Source organism: Amia ocellicauda, chromosome 2, assembly GCF_036373705.1.
Source record: "Amia ocellicauda isolate fAmiCal2 chromosome 2, fAmiCal2.hap1, whole genome shotgun sequence".
Taxonomy (NCBI): domain Eukaryota; kingdom Metazoa; phylum Chordata; class Actinopteri; order Amiiformes; family Amiidae; genus Amia; species Amia ocellicauda.
This window is the reverse complement of record NC_089851.1, coordinates 24,138,116-24,152,807: the sequence shown is the minus strand read 5'-3', so window position 1 is coordinate 24,152,807 and position 14,692 is coordinate 24,138,116. Positions and strand designations below refer to the sequence as shown.

The following is a 14,692-nucleotide window of genomic DNA, read 5'->3' as shown; positions in this document are numbered from 1 at the left end:
GGCGTCTTCCCGTACGATCCCTGTTGCTACAGCAGCAGGCGCTGGCTGCACAAGACAAGCGTGAAAGATGGAGGACTTTGAGGGTGAGATATGAATTAATGTACATATAAATCACGTACGATATCATGACATTATTGTTATTGTAAAATTGAGAGACTAAATACGTTATGCATGGGGAAAAAACGTAGTTCAGGCAGGGCTGACAGGAATATAATATGACGGCAAGAGCAAGCGCCCTCTTTTGCAGGATATGGTTGTTGTTTATCTGTACCTGGATGCTTTGACATAGTAAAACGGTCATCCTGAATCACAATTTGGGTCAATTCATATATTTTAGCATCATTTCTGATTAAACATTTTTTTTTAATGAAGCCAATCGTTAATTCGATAGACGGCTTTCTATTATTATTATTATTATTATTATTATTATTATTATTATCAGTAGTAGTAAATGCGTTAATGTATGATTCAGACGCCTTTGTTTATTAACTTTACCTTTTTACGCTGTGGACTATGAATTACAGGTTTTATCTAACTAAAGGTATCACTCTAACTAAGCATTGAAATTGTATAATAACCTAAATCACGACATCAGAGTATGATGGCCATTTGTGCAGGTCGGGTCCTCACCATGACAGATCCCAACTGGCAGATTATTAAAATTGAGAGGCGATGACAACAGTGCTGCTACAGACCTTAACAGAAACATATAATGCATAGTAGTACTAAGTTGGATTGTTTACATCCTATATTTTAAATTCTAAAATACCCCTTCCTTAAAAAAAAAGTGTTTTTGGGTTGTCATCATCTCATTAGCAGTTACAGTTTTGCAGTATTTCTATTTCTCCATTTAGGCCAAGTAGGCCAACCTGCTTTCTCAAAATGTAGTCCTAAGAATTTGAATCATCTAGTATCCCCAAAAGTAAAATTAATTAATAAGGCAACTGTTCGGATTTGCAGTTTTACTAATATAGATAATAAGGGTCAGCTGTACTAATACAGTTTGTAATTGTATTGCCCAAACTGGTAATTGGCAGCAGTGCTTTTACTAATAATATCCTATTCTTATATGCTAAGAATTGTAAAGGTCTGTGTTCATGATGTTGTGCTCTAATAAAATCATAAGATATTCAGAATGCTAAAGCATTAATTAACATGTAACATCCTACTTGTTATTTATTAAAATATTTCTGGGTATAATTGAATATTTTCTATGAGCTGACTATTATAATCAAATGACAAGGGCAAATAATCTGTATGCTTGTTGCACATACTTCAGATTTCAAAGCTGAGTCTCTGTACAAGACATTTACAATATTCTGAAGCCAACTTTCAGAAGTCTTTATAAGTTGTTTGCCCTTAAGTAGCTAAATAACATGGCAACAGTGGAGACACCGGTGAAATCGTACATGGAGGAATATGGTAAAAATAAGACAGGAATCTGATTACATTAATTACTGGATCTCAACAAATAAGATTATAATTATTTCACAGACTGGAATTTAAATGGTTTAAATGGAATTGTATATGGGTGGTGATCATTTTCAATGTCCAGATTGAATTTATACAGAATTGGAAATGAAACAAAAAGAACAGGCCCAAAAAGCCTGGTTTCCCAACAACAAGTTTCTCATCAGAGCATTTATATATATATATATATATATATATATATATATTATAAAGTGTGTAATCATTGTCATCATCATCAGCCAATATCGATCCACTGCTGGGTGAAGGCCTCCCGAATATGTTTCCACTTAAGTTTGTCTCCAGCTTCTCTTTTCCATGTAATTCCTGCAAAGTTTATTATTAAATATTCCCATCTTTTATGTGGTCATCTTCTAGGTCATCATTTTTTGGGATCCATTTGATAGCTTCCTTTGTCCATCTTTGATCTGTTCGTTCTTGCAACATGTGTCTGGCACATTGCTATTTAAATATTTTCACTCTTGTGAGTGATGTCACATTTTCCTTTCGTCTCGGATCCATCTCTTCTTGTTTTTCCAAGCATACATTTTCCATGCTTCTTTGTGTTTTCTGCAGTTTCTGTAACATTTGTGAATTAAGGTGACCAGGTTTCACAGCCATAAGTGAACAGTGGTGTGCATTGATCAAATACTTTTCTCTTCAAGCAAATGGGTAGATTTCCTTTGGGAAATTTTCTTGTCTTTGCAAATATGACCATGTCATCTGCAAATTGTAAGATGTTCAAATAAGCTCCATTTAACTTAACTTGATTCCTTTTTCTTCACAGTCCAGAACACTTCTTCAAGAGTTGCTGTGAAGAGTGAAATTTTGGAGAGATTGTCTCTCCTTGATGTATTAATTTGCAGATCTTGTCAGTGTCATTGTGGAGTCAGATAGTTTACCTAGCATTGTTGAACATATATTTAATTCGAGTTACATAGTTTTCTTCATTTTATAATTCTCTTAGAGCCCTGATGACTGAGTTTATTGAATCAAATGCATTTATTCAACAAATCCCAGGCACAGAGGAAGCTCATATTCTCTACATACGTTGAGTACAACCGGTCTAATTTATTTATATTATATGATACTATACTATAGATGCAACCCCAGGATAAAATATTTTCCTTTTTCTTATTTTTGCTGCCTGGGAATGAATCCAGTCCTGGTAGACTATGTGCTTCCTAGATTTATTGCCCTTGACATCTCTGTTAAAAGTCATACAGACCTGATAAAGTGCTTCTCTTACAGATAAGGAGAAGTTGTAAAACAGATTCCAAATGTCACTGCAGCAGGTGATTGTGAAGGACAGAACATGTTTATCATCTGCTTTTGAAAGGCTGTTTATCCTTGTGGATTTGTTGTGTCCACCATGCAGCATGTAGCATACACAGTACACAATATTTTCCTGAAGTGTGGTTATTTATCTTAGTTTTTAAACTTGAGATTTACTTGATAAGTAAGTTGGTCTGTACAATCTAAGTTTCTCAGTTCAGTAGTAAATAATTTTTCTACTGCTTAAACCATATTTCAGGTATTTTATTTGATTTGTACTTTTTTAGAATCTCATTTTTCTTGGTAATTCCTGCAGATTTTGAAACCCCACCTCCAGCTGCGGACCTACTGCCTTGCAAAATCTGTGGAAGAACTTTTTTGCAACCAGCACTAGTGGGTATATTTTGAGTTATTTCTAATTTAGAAGAAAAAAAAAATAGAATGTAATGTTTTAAAAAATTCTGAGGGTTGTAAGATGTGTTTAATATGTCTAAATATGATGTAGGTCTATTTATTATATAGTTAATATTTGGGCAACAAAACGTATTATTTTACTTTTTTAATATACAGTTATGACTTTAGATGACTGACCAAAGTGTTGTAAATTGCTTAAGTAAAATTGTACTGAGCCAAAGCTGTGATCAACATTTAATTTATACATTTTCAGAAATATTACATTATTTCAGTCTTGACAACGTCATGTCTCATCCTAATGGTAGAGAGCAGCTGTCACAAAGTACAGTTTCATTCAGTATGTTGACATAAGCTTAAGAATTCCATTATTTTTATGTTTGGAAACACAGGTTTCCAAAGTCACGTGAACACAGTTTTTAGGAAACGTGTTTAAACCTTCTTCGGTTGATTTTTGGAAAACATCCTAGAAATGTATGACGCTATTCTGAAAACTCTTTCCTGAAAATGTGTTGATGGCGTACTGCTGTTCTAAAAACGACTGCCATAAAAAATACAAAGACTGTGAGATTAACTGATGTTTATGTAACAATCATGTGGGACAGTAAAAGGGGTTATTTATTATATGCTTGAAGTAACTGAATTTAACTGATTTCTAAATGTATTATCCTTGTAGAAAAAGCATACACCTATTTGCCAAAAAGCTGCTACCAAAAAACGAAGGATATTTGACTCCAGTAGACAGAGGGCTGAAGGAACAGATATTTCAACAGTAAAACCATTAAAACCAAAAGTGAGTAATTACATACTTTTAATGTTTCGTTGTATTTTTTTATTTTATAAAACTGAAATTGAGCATACTGGAACCAGCACTGGAAACATAGTTTTATCTGCAGTGATCCCGTGTAAAAAAATGTATGGCTTGGATATTTTGTAAAATTTTGTAAAAACTTACATTTATTGTAAATGCATATAGTGTCACAGCATGGTGAAAAAACATTGTAACAAGTTTGTTCTTTTATCTAACAGAATATTTTATATCTTCTGCTTGTGTGTTTTATGATTGAATTTTAAGGTTAGACATTTTAAAAGTTTAGGTATTTAAATTCCAAATAGCTAGTGAAACTGTGGCAACAGCTGTAAACAATGAATAACAATTAACGCATCAACTCAAGACATTACACGTCCTTGACTATAATGACTACTTAAACATAGCTATAGAAAAGAAAGAGATAAAACAGAAAAAAAAAAATGTGACGGTGTATTTCTGTCCCCTCGCCCCAAGAGGCCAATATAGCCTACACATGAATCCACCTACTGAGCAATCATTAAAAATGAGCCTCTTCCACACAGTGCCCCCTGGAAAACATTATTGATGGCAAAGAGCTCTCACTTTGACTTGAATGATTACATCCTTCAAGTTCATAGTCATAATTTCTCAAGAAATAAGAATAAACATGCATATAATTACCTTCTTATAAACATTTGAAAATATAATCCACTGTGTGTGTTGAAACATGTCGTGGCATTTTTGGAGAGGATAAGGAATAAAAATAAATAATCCTTAAAACCACTTACAGTTTTGCATATAAAGATTTAAAAGCAGTCCTCATCAAATCAAATTCAGAGATGCATAAATTTCCACCTTCACATAAGCCAGTAATGACTAGCAAATACTTAAGTATACTCTTATTAGTTGATTATGATAAATAGGATTTATTTTACAAATTATCAATTATAACAGAAAATTGTTAAATTAGTTTAATATTTTGGGATAAATGTACATTTATGGTTATTACATCTGTGACCTCATGGTTATTGCATTTCTGAGCAATATTACATTTGTGGGTAATATTACATTTGTGAGCTAGGGGGTATTCCATTTTGTGGGTAATATGAAATTTGTTGGCAAGGGTGTATCACTTTGTGGATAATACTACATTTTGTGGGCAATGGGGTATTCCGTTTAGTGGGCAATATTACATTTGTGGTTTGTACACTGTATTGAAGGCGAATGTCTATTTAATTCTGTAATGAGAGGTGGAACAGGCTTACGTGCACAACTGTAATATGGAGCCACAATGTATCTTTTTAATGATGGCCCCAAGTTACTATTGTGCATTCCTGCCTAATAATACTGTCTGCCAAGTTGTTTTCCCTTAAAAAGAAAAAAAAAATATTTCTGTGACTGATGTTTGTTGGTTTTACAATAGTTCGCAGTTCTTCATTAAAACACTGTCCTTTGTACAGACCACTCAAGTTTATTAAATGACCAATTATTCTTACTGTTCAACTCAATGCCCTTCAATAGGACACATTTAATTTCTTGTGTAAAGAAATATTTGTATTATGTAAGGTGCAGAGAACAGGTAATAATAAGCACAAAATACTACTAGCCCCATTCATTGTCTACTTTTAGAAAAGCTGTAGTGGTAATTAAATGTTTCCAACTTTCTTCAGCTTCTTTACTTGGTGCAGGTGGGGGTCATGGACAAAGGAACTAGTTTAACTTTCATATGTAAGTCACAGAATCGGTTTATAAATCCACTGTACGGACATGTGGTTGAATACTAAATATTCAAATTCTAAAAGAAAATTAAAAGCTTCTTCTGAAGAGATAAAAAACAATGATGGCTTTACAGCACAGTTTTTGTTATAAACTCATTCCACTGCATTTACTTACAAAAACTGTTTAAGATACAACTGTATCATGAGAACATATTATTCCATCTGTAATGCCATGGCAAAAGCATATTATTGCACCTGTTGTGTGTAACAGACTACCTAGTCTTCTGATTCTAAAATTCTATGCTAAAGGAAGCTTTTTTAAAAGACTCATCAACCTGTCCCTGCCATTCTTATTTGGAATTCTATTTGGGTGGTATTTTGCCAGTGTAATTGCCAAGCCTAGGAAACATAAATATATGAAGAAATACATAATATAGAAATTATTATGATGCATACCACAGTGTATACATCACATGACTTTATTAAAAAAAAAAAAAAAAACGTTGGGCTGACAATTGCAAATGAACAACACCCTCCCAGCACATGTAGGTGGATTCCCATTGGGCAAGTGAGAACCTTTTCACAAATGGAAAGTCCCAGGTCTGTAACATATCACACAGGGCTTGAGGAAGAATTCGAAACTGCAACTAGTGTGAAGTGTTGCTTTTTTTTGTTAGCAACCCAGTATTTTATTTTTCTTCCCAGACTGTTTGAAAATTTCTTAGACTAATCAAAATACTTTTTATCATGTGCCAAACAGATGTAGCAAACAGTTTACACAACTTCCATCCTTTTTTGTTTACTGGAAGGTAATTTTCTAAATAATTACATTGTGCACTTTGTATTGGCTTTTAGAATTAGAACTGCTATGTAGTGAAATATGTCTAGTAGAGTAAGTACTTATCAGTTTACTCTAAAGAGTGGGTTTTTTGCATCACTGTGGTGCTTCATTGAAATTGCTTAGACGTGTTCACATTGCGACTGTGAAGGCCTGACCCACTGTTTCTTTAATACGATGATACAAAATTAGTCAAATGTACATTATTCAGTAAAGTGTTTTTTCTTTTTTGTATGTCTATGTATAGACTTAATTTAAAATTTAAATACATACATAAAATAATGTAAATACATGAAATCAACCAGAATCATAAAGGACTACTCACATGAAGATTCAATTGGAGTTTAATTTTATAGACCACCTATCATGAAAACAACCCAAAACACAATGCAATACAGAAGGGAAAAAAGTTTGTTAATTCTTCATCTGCAGGTGTAAGTATAATTTCAGTTTAATTCATGTTAATAATGTGCTCTGTATGTTGAGTACCACTGAGTTGTGTATCATTCATTAAATCAATTGTAGGAACTCCCAAGTATAAATTGTCCCAGTGAATTTCCCTTTGTATCCTGGAACTCCACTGTATTATTACGAGCATTTATGTCTGTTACAGATGTTAAACTTTGATATGTGAAATTGTCTTCACCATTGCAGCCAGAGCCACCTAAGAAGCAGTCTAACTGGCGTAGGAAGCATGAGGACTTTATTGCGACTATCCGTGCTGCGAAGGGCCTCACTCAGACTATGAAAGAGGGAGGTCCTCTCCCCCCACCTCCTCCACCATCTTATGACCCAGGTGACAATAAAAACATGGTGTCACTACTTTAATTTATTTTTTAAAAGTACGGCTATTGTTTGACCTTTCCAGTTGTACTTACAATAGTTGAGAAAGTGCTGACTCAGGTAGTAGATATTTTCATAGCTTGTTAAAATGCAATGCTGACATTTCCAACTACATCTCACAAATGTTGTTCCAGATTACATCCAGTGTCCATGCTGTCAGAGAAGGTTTGGTGAGAACGCAGCTGAGAGGCATATCAAGTTTTGTAAGGAACAGGCTGCACGCATTACCAACAAATCCAAGTTTCCTGCGGATGCTAAAGGGAAACCACCAGCGAAAACACAGGTATGACATGAATACATGCATATATACATAGACAGACATATGTGTGCGTGGTATGGGAACACAGTATATTTCCTTCATGCTTACTGGCATTAGTTTTGGGAAAATTGCCACAATTTCAGTCTTGCTTGATAGCTATTCATAAGTGTCATGGCTACATAGAATGATAAGCGTTTGATTTGTAACCTGTTAAATGTTTGTATAGTATTTTAAATGTATTAATTTGAGTATTTTGTATTATCCTGTGCTAATAGTACAAGCCTTTAGCAGTGAAGAAAACAAACTCTCCAGCAGCACCAATTTCTGCATCGTCACGTTTACCACAGCGCTCTTCCCCTGCGCAGACTACCGGAGGTAAGAGCTCCTAGAATAGACTGCCGGCCCATTGATAGCGCCACATGTGACCAGGGTCCTGTTGCAGTAAACACCTGAGATAGACTTACCTGTATGGTCAGTCAAGCCCTGAATGGGATGTGAAACCAGAACTGGAATTGTGTTGTTGCGGTATTTGATAACTTGCCTAGGACAGGTATTTTTTCAATCCCGGGTATCAAGGCTTCCAAAATAATCAACCATGTAATGTATTTAAAATACATATGTGCCAAGCACTCTCTCGTCTTTCTTTCTATTTATTTGGAAGTGTGAAATATGGTCACAGTCCATCGTGGTTCGATTTATGAAAAGCAAACCTTGAAGGTATGAGGTGGCACTTAGAAGAGGTAGACTGGAGCACATTGGATACAGATTCAGTTTGAAATGGATGGTTATATTTTAAGAATATTCTACTTGAGGCTTAGGAGAAATTTGTAGCAAAACTTAGCAAATTGAGGACCAAAAAACATTGGCCAAAATGGTTAAATAGAAGTATGCAAAAAAAATTCAAGAGAAAGAAAATGTTGTATAGCGCATACAAAAGGGATAGAGATGAAACAAAATACAAAGAATATGTTCAACTGCATAGAGATCTTAAGAAAGGGATCAGGAAAACAGAGGGAAATAGAAACATAGCTCTTGGAACTAAACTATTGCAAAGAGTTATTTTCAATACTACAACAGCAAGAGGTCAATAACGGAGGAAGTGAAACAGATAACGGGCAAAAATTGAAGTATCTTGGAAAATGAACAAAATGTGGCAATTGTTCTAAATGAGTAGAGGTTTTAACAAATGAAAACACAGTCAAATCCTAAGAGAGATCAGGATAAATGAGGAGGAGGTACTAAAGGGACTAGCAGAATTAAAAACAAACAAATCACCTGGGCCAGATGGTATATTTCCAACAGTAGTTAAAGAAATTAGGGAAATTATGTATAGGGCGCTAACTCAAATATTCCAAATGACACTTAGAACAGGGGATGTGCCAACTGACTGGAAGACAGCAAATGTCATATCAATCCACAAGAAAGGGGACAAAACTGAGCCAGGAAATTACAGACCAATCAGTCTCACCTGCATTACTTCTAAGATGTTGGAGAAAATGATTAGACAGAAAATTGTTTTTTTTTGTACATTATTTATTATTTTTATTGATTTCTTAGCAGACACCATTGTCTAGGGCGACTTACAAAACATGCAACTGCAGCTGTAGATCATGTGAAAGCATATATGATATACTTAGATTTCCAAAAAGCTTTTGATAAGGTTCCACACCAAAGACTGATCCTCAAATTGGAAGCTGTAGACATTCAGGGTAATGTAAGTAGATGGATTATGAACTGGTTGATGTATAGGAAACAGAGGGTGTCGATTAGAGGAGTTGCTTCTAACTGGAGTGAGGTTGTTAGTGGAGTTCCACAGGGATCAGTACTAGGGCCTTTGCTTTTTCTAATCTATATTAATGATCTGGACTCTGGGATAGTTAGCAAACTTGTCAAATTTGCCGATGATACTAAAATAGGTGGCTCAGCAGATACAATCTCGGCATCTCAGGTTATTCAAAGGGACTTGGATAATATTCAGTTGTGAGCCGACACCTGGCAGATGAAATTTAATGTGGACAAGTCCACTATAATTACACTATGGGAGGAATAGAACTAGATGAAGTAAGAAGTATGCATGAGAAAGACCTAGGAGTCTATGTGGACTCCTCACTTTCTCCATCCAAGCAATGTGGGGAAGCAATAAAAAAGGCAAACAGAATGCTAGGGTATATTGTCAAAATTGTAGAATTGAGAACAAGGGCAGTGATGTTCAGACTGTACAATGCACTAGTTAGAGCTCATCTGGATACTGTGTGCAGTTCTGGGCTCCACACTTCAAGAAAGATATCGCTGCTAGAGGCAGTTCAGAGGAGAGCAACCAGACTTATTCCAGGTCTGAAGGGAATGTCCTACTGAGAGACTGAGGAACTGAACCTTTTCACCCTGGAACAGAGGAGACTACGTGGGGACTTGATTCAAGTCTTCAAAATCATGAAAGGCATCGACCACATCAAACCAGAGGAGCTTTTCCAGATCAGCAGGGACACACGCATCCGGGGACACCAATGAAAATTGGGCTTCAAGGCATTGAAGATGGAAAACGGGAGACACTTCTTCACACAGAGAGTCGTCACAATCTGGAACAAACTCCCCAGCGATGTGGTTGAAGCTGAAATTTGGGAACATTTAAAATCAGACTGGATAGGATCCTTGGATCACTTAGTTATTAATGGACACCAAACGAGCACGATGGGTTGAATGACCTCACGTTTGTAAACTTTCTTATGTTCTGCCACAAGTGGGGGATCTTTTTGCACTGTCAGGTTCTTTTACTTTTATTCACATATTCCTGTTAATATGTCCATGTTCAGCCTTAGGTGTGCAAGAGCCATTTGGATTGGGTGTTGCTTCGTTTATTAGTAGTTTTAATTGCACAATTTTGTGCATTTATTATTTATTCAGTTGGCAGGTGTGTTTTTTTTTCCAAAGGAAAAACTCTAGATTTTTTTATTATTTTAATGAATAATTATGCTATATTTTTATATGTAAGTGGGGCACCAGTTTGTGAATACTGCTACTGCTTGTGGTTTTCATTGTTTACCCTTAAACCTGTTTACATCTTGTTCCTGTCTAGATTCCAAGTATGCCTGAGTCAAAAACGTTTGACCTAAAGAACTGAGACAATTTTAAATATTTGTATTGTTCTTGGCTTGGTTCCCTTTGTTCCACGACATAGGGAGACCCCTATTTCTGGGCAGTATTGAGGGAGTATCTGTAGTTAAAATATTGTTCTATGTGAACCTGTCACCACAGATGAATGTGCATTACTTTATTTTTTTTATTCATATCCCTAAACGAATTAAAAGCTTTCACGGTTTCTCAACTACTTGTGGTATAATTCATGTTATACTGGAAGTAGGGGGTTAGGAATGGATAAGTGTTACTCGGGATTCTTTAAAAGAGGTCAGATCTAAACTGGTTCAAGGAAATTGTCTGTAATCCATCTCACTGTTTCTGTTTAGGGATACCCTCAAACAGAACCCCTTCAGCTGGACCCATCAAAAACAATGCTCTAGGCTACTCTCCATCTCGCACTAATTCTACAGGATTAACATCCCCTCAATCTGGGTGAGAGTTTTAAATACAAATGAAATTGACAGCTAAGAAACATTTACTCTACTTTTAAGCTAATTTGATGAAAGTAATACTTTCAATCATCTACATATATCTTAGTTTCCTTTCTTTTTCTTTTTGTTTGTTTTGAAGGATTGCCAATCCTGATAACCACTGTTTTATCAGTGGTCATAGAGATGGTGAAACTGCTTTTCAATAAGCAGTTATTTACCTTTCCTTCAAGGGTGTGGTCATAATTTCAAATAATTTATTTCATTTTATCTTGTTATCATTTCCACCCCTTACTTGCTACAGAATATTTGCGTGTTCCCAACTGGTTATTTTGTTATCGCACGAGCAGAAGGTAAAGTTACACCTTGATATGTTCTACTTTAATCTGTTTTCTGGATAGAATAAATATGAAGTCAAAGCCGCCAACATCACCAGGATCTCTGAAGAACACGTCTGGAATTCCAGGGAACAGAAGGAAAGTCTACAATGCTGACAGCTATGCTTCCAGGTATTTCAAATCAACAAATCAGAGGCTGAAGACAGGATTGTTTAAAGACAAACAATAAATGTTGGAAAGCACAACCTATTATGTTCTCCTTTTTAAGTAAGGTGGGATTCATGTTTCAGAGCATTGAATAGAACTGTGTTTTTCATCACCTCCCTATTTCCTCTTTACTAATCTCTGAGAATGTCTTAGGGTTGGTGGTGTGGTGTATTTGGTTAAAGTGCTAGTTTTAAGTAACATATAGGTGAAGCACTTACATAATAGAACTGTATTTAGCTATGTTACATTTAAGAAAATATCCTTAACCTTTCATTCCTTTCCACGGAGACACAAGAATGAGGACCAAATATGTGAACACATTAGGAATACAGATCAAAAGTGTTCAGGTGGAAGAGTTGAAGACGTGTCTTTGTCCACTCCAACTTCCTACATTTGGATTGCAAAAGTTATTTTTGTTTGAAAGTCGAAATACAAAACAGCTTATTTGGAGTTCGCGTAAAAAATGTGACATTCTGAGAATTAATAAGAGAATAATCCAGAAATGTAAATGTCATACAAATGAAAATAGTTTGCACTATTTACTCAAAATTGACAATTATTTATTTATTATTATCCAATTTTAGACAATAGTTAGTGTTGTTTCATTGTTTCTGTTTCTGGCTAACTAACATGGCAATTAATGAGTACCAGCTGTGAATGTGTTGTGAAATCCACAGAAGCTATTTGTAGCAGAAAAGTTTTTTTTTTTTTTATGTATTTTTTAATTGCTTTGTTGCCCTCTTGTGGTATACCTTTGTAGTGTACATAGAAGAAAAAATATATATATTTATAACAAAATCAAATGCAAAATGAAAATCAGATCTATAATTGTTCAAGGTTTAATTATATATTATGTGTGGTCTGTTTTAGGAATGAAGGCAGAAATACAAGTGATGTTGATTATTCATCACCCTTGAGTGGAGGTGGAAATAAAGGGTCGGACGGGAATTTCCCAAGCCAGCTGTCCAAGTTTTGTCATGAATGTGGAACCAAGCATCCAGTTGAATGGGCAAAGTTTTGCTGTGAGTGTGGAGTGAGGAGGATGTGTATTTAACAAGAGCTTTGTTGAGTTTAGGACTGCATGAAAACTAAATAATTTTTTAAAATGTAAAATATAAAGTGTAAGTCATGACTATATCAGATATAGAACTAAAGGAATTGATTAGAAATGCATTACTCCAACATAGGCAGAAGAATATTGTGCCATAAGTGACACTTGAAAAATGTATGTATCCAGACAGTGAAACCTGATAAAGATTTATATTAATTTCTGTATTAGTTTCAATTGAATTGATTTATTATGTTTGATTACAGCTGCATATGAGCGAATAACCTGTATAGTTACCTGGGATATCTTTGTATTAGGGCTGCACAATTAATCGAATATTGATCTCGATTACGATTTTGGCTTCCCACAATTAAATGAACATGATCGACTGCGATATTGACGTTTAAAATGTGTGCTCCGCTCATGGAAAACTCTGCCGCATATTCGGTCAAGCGCTTCATAAACTTACAGCCAGCCACGAGGGGGCGATTTGGCTGTGCGCGCACCCTCCAGCGACAGCCTGTGCAACAATTTCCTGGCTGTTGCGGCTGCAGTCCAGAGTAGAAGAGTAATATACTTCAGATGTAGTGACCTGAGGGGTGCACTACGAAGCGAGGTAACTGGCTTACAGGTAAGTTCAGGAGTAACTTTGCGAGGTCGGGTGTAACTTCCCGGTTGACCCGCACTACGAAGGTGGATAAGTTTTACCCGAGTCATGGCTGCTGTCATGGCACTATACTCGCATTTCTGCACTGCTCCGAGCAGGGCATGTTCCTGGTTAACTCGGTGTTACCCTGTATAAGCACCGCCTCTCCGCCACAGTCTTGTCGGGACCCAATCGACACTGGGCCTGGGTTGTGAGAGGCTCACTCCGCAGGGCGAGGGTGTGTAGAGACCGGCAACTCCTCTAGCTTACCCCGATGATGCTCTCTATGAAAGATAGCGATTCTCATCCAAGGGAATTTAGTGTCTTTGCCGCTTCTAGGGCCAGACGTCTCAATGGCACTCGCCGGAGTGATGCCCTCACTGTTGAACAGACAGTGTGTCTTGCTGTGTGGTATTTTGCCAGCGGACACTTCATGTATCCCATCGGTGATGCTGAACCTCTGAGCAGCAATACTGTCTGCCGTGCAGCTCGCAAGATGGCACTTGCTCTCACTGAACTGCTGGATGCATTTGTTGTGTTCCCTGGCCGTTTAAGCCTTCTAAAGCTCAAACATAAAAATACTTGTTCTATTTTAATAAGCATAGGCTGGGCCTATATACAAACATCACGAGGGTGATTGGTGCAATTGACTGTACGCATATGCCCATTAGAGCACCCCTGGGAGAACATGAGGGGGATTATGTGAATAGGAAGTCATTTCACAGCATCAGTGTTCAGGTATTTGATCTGACATGTAGGCTAGCCTACATTATTTTGTCCTTAAAACATCTACTTATATTCAAGACAATTAAAGACACATTAGGTGGTGAACCACGACCAAGAGAAATATGCGTGAATCATGCCCACCTCCAGTTTTCACTATCTCTGCCTTTTTCTGTTTGCTGTGAATAGGCACATGAATAGGCTATTATAAGTGTAGGCTACACACCACATCTGTACTGTGTATTAATAATGAGTATTATTAATACACACCACTTGATAGAATATTTTTATATTTCATCTGGACTTGTTGCAGGTGCTCTTTCCACTGGGGCTGCAGCTGAAATGATTGTTAGAATGAAGTTATTCTTAACACAACAGCATTAAATTCATACAGGTAGCCCTACAGCCCAGGTGCTTTAGTAGATCTTAATTAATTAATAGTGAGTAGCAGGTCAAATTCAGAGATGTAGCCCATGTGTAGGCTATGATTGAATTATCCTAATTGTTTTCACATATTCAGATAGACTATTGTACATGTCCTTACATCTCTATCATATTACCAATAA

General features: G+C 36.1%; 1 protein-coding gene across 2 annotated transcripts; it reads left to right on the top strand.

Moving 5' to 3' along the window:
• Nucleotides 1-12,982, top strand: zc2hc1a (zinc finger, C2HC-type containing 1A). Of its 2 annotated transcripts, XM_066721587.1 has the most exons (10): nucleotides 1-83; nucleotides 3,059-3,135; nucleotides 3,830-3,946; nucleotides 6,856-6,933; nucleotides 7,154-7,295; nucleotides 7,477-7,625; nucleotides 7,877-7,976; nucleotides 11,063-11,168; nucleotides 11,566-11,673; nucleotides 12,580-12,982. In XM_066721587.1, exons 1-10 carry the CDS (start codon nucleotides 68-70, stop codon nucleotides 12,761-12,763), a joined length of 1,077 nt encoding a protein of 358 aa, XP_066577684.1. In that variant the 5' UTR covers nucleotides 1-67; the 3' UTR covers nucleotides 12,764-12,982. The 2 variants fall into 2 exon arrangements, with proteins under 2 accessions (XP_066577684.1, XP_066577690.1); XM_066721593.1 differs by lacking the exon at nucleotides 6,856-6,933.
• Nucleotides 12,983-14,692: the final 1,710 nt, after the last annotated feature.